The 8,220-nt window shown below is 62.8% G+C and overlaps 1 protein-coding gene across 2 annotated transcripts; it reads left to right on the top strand.

Moving 5' to 3' along the window:
* Positions 1–514: 514 nt before the first annotated feature.
* LOC102744798 (lymphocyte antigen 6 family member H) lies at positions 515–7,805 on the top strand. 2 transcript variants are annotated; one of them, XM_006748683.3, is made up of 4 exons: positions 515–646; positions 1,176–1,302; positions 2,033–2,152; positions 2,436–7,805. In XM_006748683.3, the coding sequence occupies exons 2-4, from the start codon at positions 1,236–1,238 to the stop codon at positions 2,669–2,671; spliced, it is 423 nt and encodes a 140-aa protein (XP_006748746.1). In that variant the 5' UTR covers positions 515–646; positions 1,176–1,235; the 3' UTR covers positions 2,672–7,805. The 2 variants fall into 2 exon arrangements, with proteins under 2 accessions (XP_006748746.1, XP_006748745.1); XM_006748682.3 differs by having other exon boundaries at positions 515–694.
* The last annotated feature ends 415 nt before the right edge of the window (positions 7,806–8,220 follow it).

The following is an 8,220-nucleotide window of genomic DNA, read 5'->3' as shown; positions in this document are numbered from 1 at the left end:
GGAGCCCTCAGTCCCTGGGGCAGCGGTGGCTGGCGGGGGTCGTCGCGGGTGCTCTGGGTCGGGGGCGGGGTGGGGGAGCGCAGCCTCAAACCATCGAAGCCGCGACGACGGAGCTGGGGAGGGGACGGCTCCAGGTATGGGAGCCTGCGAACCAGGACCTGCGCGAATCCCCTTCGCTGTTACCTCCCCCACTCTCTGCGTCTTTGTGCGTTTCGCTCGCTTCCTTTCGCAGTAAACGTTCTTCCGAGAAATTCCGAGGGGATCTCGGCCAAGCGGAGGGGGAAGGGATCTTGCCCACGCCCGTGGAGGGGCGCGCGGGGCGGCCGCGGCGGGAGCCGGCACCGGAGGGGACGGGCGCGCGGGCCGGGCGCTGCCTGTCGAGGGGCGCGGACGGCCCAGGACAGTGACCCGCCGCGGCACCGAGCCCCGGGCGCCCCGCCCGCGCTTCTCCCGCCGCCCCCGCCCCCCGCGCGCCCCCGCGCGCCCCCGCCCCGGCTCCGCTCCGCCCCGCCCCTCGCGCGGGGTCCGCGTCTGCGGCTGCGTTCCCCGAAAGACAAGGCTGCGCCCGGGTTCCGGTCCGCAGGGAGACCGAAGGGCACCGCTCCTCGCGCCTCCCGGAGCGCTGGAGTGCCGACCCCCCAGGGATGTGAGTGCGCCCCCGACCCGAGGCCCGCCCTCCACGCCCCGACCTGCGGTGAGCGCCCGGGCACGCGCAGGAGGCGACGGGAGGGGATTCGGCGCGGGGTTCCCGGGCCCCCAGCCCAGGGGTGGGGGTGGGGACGTGGCTCGCGCCCCTCCTCCATCGGCAGGTACCGCCTGCTCGCACCTTGTCTAGCCCTCTTCTCTCCGGACGCACCTACCGCTCCCCAAGGAGGAGAAGACGCGCTCCCCCTGACCCCCCACCCCACAGGTGCCAGGAGCGGGTTGGGGCGTTTCGAGCTGTCACCCTGCCCGAGACGGCAGACCTATTCTCCCTGGAGGGAATGCTGTGATGGTGGACGCTCTGGGGGATGGGCTGGGGGTGGGGCTTTGCGAGCTTGCGAACAATCTCCACCCGCCCCCCCAGCTCTGAGATTCCGAGGAGGGGGGTACATTGCGATCCCGTGCCAAAAGAGGGGAGGGGGCTTCGGGCTGGCAGGAGGCTGGGGCTCCTGACCGAGGCTTCTCCTTGCCAGGCCCGCGCCCGGAGAACCTCCGCCCCCAACCCCCGCGCCTTCCCGAGGCCCGCCTGGAGCATGCTGCCTGCAGCCATGAACGGCCTCGGCCTGGTGCTGCTGGCCGCCCTGCTGTGCTCTGCGCCCGGTGAGTGTGGGGGCGCCCCGCGGGCCTGGGCCAGGTCGCCGGAGGAGCCCGAGGCGGCTCCGGAGAGAGCCGGGCTGCGGGGCCGCCATCCTCCGACGGTGCCGGTCACATCCACACCCTCTCCGGGACCCTGGCGACACCAGCCGGCCCTCGCGCCTGTCGCCTTCACTCACGGTGCTCCAGCTCCAGCCCCAGCCCCAGCCACGCGGGGTCCTCCTGGCTCCTGAGGGCACCGAGCGGTTTTCCTCCCGGTTTTCCGCACCGGCGGCTAGTCCTGCACGGACGCCCCTCGCTCAGGGCGGGGTTCTCGCGCTCCATCGCTTCTCAGAGCCCCACCTGGCCTCCCATCAAGTCTGTGTGGTCCTTCTTTCCTCGAAACAAGAGAAGTCTGCGGGGAGGTGTGGGAGGGGTAGGAGTGTGCAAGAGAGCACCAGAGGGCTGAGAGATGTGGGGCTGGCGTGTGCACACCTGTGCCTGCCGCCGCCAGGGTGGCCAGGGGCTGCCAGAGTTGCAATGGTGGGACCCTCCCCCCAAGTGGCGGGGAAGGCACACAGGTTCTCCCAGGGCCTGACCTCCAGGTGCCTGCTCCCTCCTGGCAGGGGGTGCTCGGCCTCCTACAGCGGCCTGGTTCTCCTAGCAGTGCCCGCAGTAGGCGGGTGGGAGGGGACAGGGGGACGGCTGGCTTGGCCCCCGGTTCCTCTGGTCATCGGAGTCCTTGTGCCCTGCCCAGCTCATGGCCTGTGGTGCCAGGACTGCACCCTGACCACCAACTCGAGCCATTGCACCCCAAAGCAGTGCCAGCCGTCGGATACAGTGTGCGCCAGCGTCCGGATCACCGACCCCAGTAGCAGTGAGTCAGGACCGGGGCCTGGGTGGGGAGCGGTTGGGGGTGTCATCTGAGCCCCTCTGTCCTCGACTAAAGGCGCAGGGCTGTGGGTGGCCTGCTGTGTGAGGCTGAGCAGGTGCCCCCTGTGGCCCTCTCCAGATCGCTGAGACAGGGTGGGTGGGTTGAAAAGCTCAGCTCTGCTGTCTGGGGTCCCGAGCTGCTTCCTGGGCTGGGTCCTGGCCCTGGGCGTGAGGCAGAGAGGGCCCAGGTGCCGCTCCTGTCCCAGGCTCTCCTACCTCTTCCCCAGGCAGGAAGGATCATTCCGTGAACAAGATGTGCGCCTCATCCTGTGACTTCGTGAAACGACACTTCTTCTCAGACTATCTGATGGGCTTCATTAACTCTGGGATCTTAAAAGTGGATGTGGACTGTTGCGGGGGAGACCTGTGCAACGGGGGGCCGGGGGCGGGGGGCAGCCTCTGGGCCCTGGCTGGGGGCCTCCTGCTCAGCCTCGGGCCCGCCCTCCTTGGGGCTGGGCCCTGAGGCCCTCTCCCTCCTGCAGGGCTCCGAGCTTCCTCCCTGGAGCCTGGCCCTTGCCCCTCCCTGAGCCGTGAGGCCTCCCTCTCTCCACCAGCTCTGAGTCCCGGCCAGCAGGACGCCTCTAGGAGACCCGGTGTCTGCAGGAAGCCCCGGGGGGTGAGGGCTGGGAGCTGGGACCCCCAGGTCTCCAAGGGGAAGCCAGGCAGAGCCAGGCCCAGCCCAACCGACGGCTTCGAGGGCATATTCCGCAGAGAAATAAACTCACTTCTGGTCCAGAGACCTGGGTCTGAGCCTGGGTGTGGGGGTCAGGCTGGCAGAGCAGGGAGAGGGGCTCCGAGGACGTGGGCCACTGGGACTGGGGGTTTGTGGGTGTGCTGGGCAGCCTGGGGCACCTGGGGCCTGGTAGCGGATGGGAGCGGAGGTTAGAGTGGACAGAATCTCGGGACAGGGACACGAGGGTAAGGCCTTGTAAGCGTGTGTGAGTGCACGCGCACATCCATGCCTGCAGGGGTGTGCTCCGCGTCCACGCCCACTCGCACAGATGCACACGCGAGCCCCCGCAGACGTCCACAGGTGTGCACGCTGAAACAGGGATGTCACACCAGCGCCCGGACTGGTGTGCCCCAGCCCACACACATGCACGTCTGTGCACACACAGGGACACGCAGACACACACGCCCTGCGTGTCCCTTCCTCTTGCTCTTTCTCTCACTCGCTCTTTCATGGAGCCTTGCCGTGATCAGACTCGGGGGCCCGCTCCCCAAAGAGCTGTTGGGAGCACTCTTGTGCCCAGACTCGGCCTCTTAACCAGAGACCCCTTGCCCCCACCTAGGGCACCTCCTTGGGCAGGGTCGTGAAGGCCAGCCCCTGAGCGGGGGCTGAGGCAGCCCCACGTGGGATGGCGCAGATGGACTGGGTGCCTCGGGCGGGAGGAGGCAGGGGAGCAACTGCAGGTAGATCTTAGGGATCACTTCTGGCCCTTCCTGCTCTGGTGGTGGGTCTCTGGTTTTGTCCCTGCACCCCTGGGTTCAGCCCAATCTCCCACGCTCCCAGGCCACGTGGGTCACCCCGTGGCCCAGGCTCACCACGTGATGTCAGCAGTCACCCCACGCTTCTCTGGGGTCTGGCCTTTAGTCAGTTCTTCCTCATCCTTCTGTGGCTGACCCAGGCTGTGGGTGCTCCTGGGTCCTGGATCCCTTGGCAAGAACCGTGGTTTCACTAAGAGCTGGCCGTGGCAGTCCTCCCGAGGCTCCTGTGTGTGGTTGAGGGAGAGGGACCTGGGAGTCCGGGGTGAACAAGACAGGAGAGGAGTCGCTGGAGACCATGTCCATTTCCTGCTGGTGGCACTGGCCAGGGACGTGTCTCCCGCTCCGTTTTAAGTTTGCTCTGCTGCCCTGCAATGCCGCCCAAACCTCAGTAAAGTGTGCTGCCCACCGCTGTGTCTGGTGTTTGGGGGCGTGTAGGGACTGGGCACTCTCACTTAGTGCAAGTGTGAAGAGCGGCTTGAGGATTCAGAGGCCAGAAGCTGGTGCCACCTAGGATGCGGTTCCATGGGGGCCCTGGAGGTTCCCAGAGGACAAGATGCTGCCCCATGGGTTCAAACCAACTTTCAGGTCAATCTTTGTGTGCGAATTTATTACCTGAGGGAAGTATTTAAAACACAGAAGTGGGGAGATCCTTCCAGCTGTGCGATTCAAGGCGAAGGGAGGCTCGGGGCAGCATGGCCCAGAGAGCCTGCTCTGAGCTCTCCTTTCTCCACTCCCCAGCTGCCCCATCCAAGTCTGGGTCCCCACGCCTGAGAGCGAGTGAGCCGTCTCCGCCGTGATGAGTTGCCATTGCGGGGTTGGACCCCACCGTCTGTGGGGCGTGCTGGGTCCGGCTGGGCACATGGACAGCGCGATGTGTGCCACTTGATAATTTCTCTGAAGAATCCACCAAGGTCATCCTGTCCGGATCTACGTGGACCTTTTGTTTTCAGTGTCTGCTTAGTATTCCTCTGCATGAGCAAACCGCGCTTTTCTTAACCAGCCCTCACCTGAGGGCAGAGGGGCCCGCTCTCAGTCTCTGATCGGCACTGCCGTGACCACCCTCGTCCTCATGTCCTTATGGAGTCCAGTGACTCTCCGTCTCAGGCGGATTCAGGAAGTGTGCGGTTGAGCCAGAAAAACCCCATCTCCTTGGAAGGAGCAGATCTCCCCGAAGGAAGGCTGCGCCCGTCCCTCCTCCCGGGCCCCTCCACCCTTCCCCCATGGATCCCCTGGGAGCTCCCGTCAGCCTGGGAGACGAAGAGTAGGATCTTACCCTGATTTCCATTGGAGAACTTAGTAGTGAGATCGAACGTCTTACGAGTTTGTCCCGACTTATGAGCGTCTCTTCTGTAATTGCCGGTCGCACCCTTGGTCCGCTTTGGGCTTTTGTCTTTTCCTACAGGAGTATAAGGCCCTCTTGTGAGGTACCATCTTTCCTGTGGTCTGTGTTTTCCAAGTATCTTCATTTTTGGTGTTTTCCCAGTACATGCGTGCACGTCCTCAAGTTCTGTGTGGTTGAATCTAATTGTTCTTTTATCGTTTCTGGCTTTCAGATCGTAGGAGAGCCTCCTCTGCCCTTATCTTAGGAAAACAGTCTTTATATTCTGCTACTGTTACGGATTTGGCTACTTCCTTCAGATACCCGATGCACCCGGAGTTTGTTTACCATGCGGCAGGAGGCAGGACCTCTTTGAAATACATGGCCGGTGTTTGTCGATGTTGTTCATGAACGCACCTGTCTTTCCCCGTGACTCCAAGTGCCACCTTGGTCATAGCGCGCATGACACCCATGGTGTGTGTTCTGGCCACCGCGCGTGGGCCCCACCGGGCGCTGCCCACGTTCACCAGCTGGTGAGGCAAGTCCCCTCCTTGCTCCTCTTTTGAAAAGAAGATTGTCACTTCTTGCGATTTATTCTTACAGGTGAATGCTGGAATCCGTTTGTGCAGTTCCAGAATAACAGTCAGGATGTTGACTGCAGTTTCACCGGTTTGCGTGCCGCTGGGGCCGGAGGCTGTCTCCGCGGCATGAGGGCTTCCCACTTGGAGCGCGGAGCTCCTGTCCATCCGGCGGCCACCTGATCGCACCCCTGTTCTGGCTCGTTCCCCCCTGTGGGTCTTGTACCTCCCTCGGCATCTAAGCTAGGTAACCTGTAGTTTTGGTGGTTGTAACTGGGACTTCCTCCTTTTCTTTAAACCACAGTGGTCATTTTTGGTGTGGTGAGCTGGTTTTTCATTTTCTTCATGCCGTTCTTTCTAGAAGTACCCACCCCCCACCTGGCCTTCATTTAAGCAGGACGGCTGGGGGTTTGGGGGATCAGTAGGGCAGACAACCGACGGAGCCCGTGGATCACTGGCCTCCATGTTTCCAAGAGCTCCCCCCTACGGTGCCACGGTCCTCTCTGAGTCGGAGGGAATAAGTCTGCAGAGAAGCCTGTGGAAACGCTTCATACGGGGAGGGAGAGCGGGACCTTCCTCAAACTAGGCAGAGATGCCCCTGGGCTGAGCCGGCAGAAGGGCCTGAAGGAGCGGAGGGTGGGGTGGGTCCCAGAGAGAGGCTCCTGAGCAGCAGGACCCGAGCGGTACCCGCTGGCGGAGGTCTTGGTAGGGGGGCTGCAGACAGCCTGGGGCCTCCACGCTGTGGTGGGGCCTGGGAACAAGGGTCAGGGCGAGGCCACAGTGACCCGAGTGAGGGCACAGCCTGTGTGTCCCGGGCGCTGTGCATGGACCAGATAGGGCAGGGGTGAGGCAGTGGATCTGCCTGTCGTCCCTCATTGCACGCAGCCCTGGGAGGGAAGAGACCAAGACATCGGGCTTCTGTCGCCTGGTCAGATGGGTCTGGAGAGAAAAACTGTGACAGAAAGAGTAAAGTTCCGCTCCTCGCTCGGCTGTGCTCACACGTGTGAGTTCGACAGCCCAGGCCGCGGGAGTCAGTGGAGGGCTTTCAGGAGGGGCTCTGCTGGTGGGGGGTGGGAGTGGGGGCTCTCCAGGCGGGCGGAGCGCGGCCCCTCGCCCCTCCTCAGCCCTGCTCGGTGGTGTGGTCTGGATGCATCTCCCCGGCAGAGCCAAAGTCATGTAGGGACGCCCTCGGGGCTGGGAGGCTGCTGAGTGCGCTCCTGAATTCCAGACGCATGCGGCTCACATGCGGGGGTGTCCACAAGGTGCAGAGGGTGTGGGTGTGACACGGGGCGGCCACCGACAGCGCTGAACCCACGCAAGGAAGAGCTACTTATTTTCCAGCACTGAGCTTTGCACATTCCATTGTTGCCGTCTCTTAGATGTTCAAGGTATGCCACCAGGCAGTGTACAAATGAAGACGACTCTGCTTTCCCAATATTTTTGTTGGGTATTCAATTTTTGTGCCTGTTGCGTTAGCGGGGCCTTGAAGCCGGCTGACCGATGACACGGCCCAGGGCGTGTCTGTTCACCGGACTTCCCTGTGGCACCTTGAGTCGATGTTTGCTTTTGGAGTTGAAATCAGTCTTTATTTAGCTTACACTGTTTATTCATATTTCAATTAGATTTCTTTATGAGGGACAGCTGATGAGTTTAAGAGAAATACCCTTTCACCATTTATTGATACGAAGACATGTCCCCTCGTTTAATTAGTAGTTACTGCAGTGGGTTCTGTTGCTGGTGGTGAGACTCCTTGGCGTTCGCAGCAGGTAAATGCTGGGGGGTCACGCCAGACTCCCATTGCCAGCGCCTGGTTAGGATCACTGCATCAGAGGACTTGTGCGCTGGCTCCAGGATTGAGATGGGTCTCTAGTCCTTCGGGTGTCCTCGTGGGAGGTGAGCTCAGGATTTTGGCAGCCTCACAGAGGAGATGGGCACCCACGCTCTGGAGCAGCCTGGCTCCTGGGGGGTCTCGAGGGCCTCTGGTGCAGGCCCAGGGAAGCTGCAGGACCGGTGGGGCTGGGGCCTGTCCCTCTCAGAGCAGCTGTCCATCTCCTCGTTTGCACCTGACCTCAGCCCGGTTAGAGGTCTTGTTATGCCCACTTGACACCGAGGAAACAGACCTGGAAGAGGTAAGACCTGACACACTGAAATCTTCACCGCGTTTGCAGGAAATGCCTGGACTCAGATGTCTCTTGCTGTTTGATCTTGACCAAGTCCTGCATCCCCTCTGAGCCTTGCTTCTGTCTGTGAGGTGGGGATACACCCAGCTCGTGGGGTGCCGGGGGGGTGCAGACAGAGGAACCTTGTTCCGGCTGGCAGGGTGGATGGCACAGGGGGGTGGGGGGATGGGAGGGTGGACACCCTTCCTTTCTAGGGGCCTGACGCTTGCTCTTGACTCCTCCCCTATTCTGCCGAGCCCCCCGCCTCCCCAGACTTGCGACCTCCTCTGAAATAACAGCTCCTCCCAGTGCACCTTCCCTGGCGGTCTTTCTCCCACCCTTCCCCCTGCCTGTGCCCCCAGCCGCCCACAGATGCGTCTGCCTTGTCCGATCCAGTCTGTATCTGGTGTCTCCACACTGCCAGACCCTGGCCCCCTGCCCCGCTCTCCTGGCTGCTTCCGCCTGCTCC

This window comes from Leptonychotes weddellii, chromosome 4 (genome assembly GCF_054177405.1).
Source record: "Leptonychotes weddellii isolate Sample4059 chromosome 4, ASM5417740v2, whole genome shotgun sequence".
Taxonomy (NCBI): Eukaryota; Metazoa; Chordata; class Mammalia; order Carnivora; family Phocidae; genus Leptonychotes; species Leptonychotes weddellii.
The sequence above is the reverse complement of the archived record's forward strand: the minus strand, read 5'-3'. Positions and strand labels throughout refer to the sequence as shown.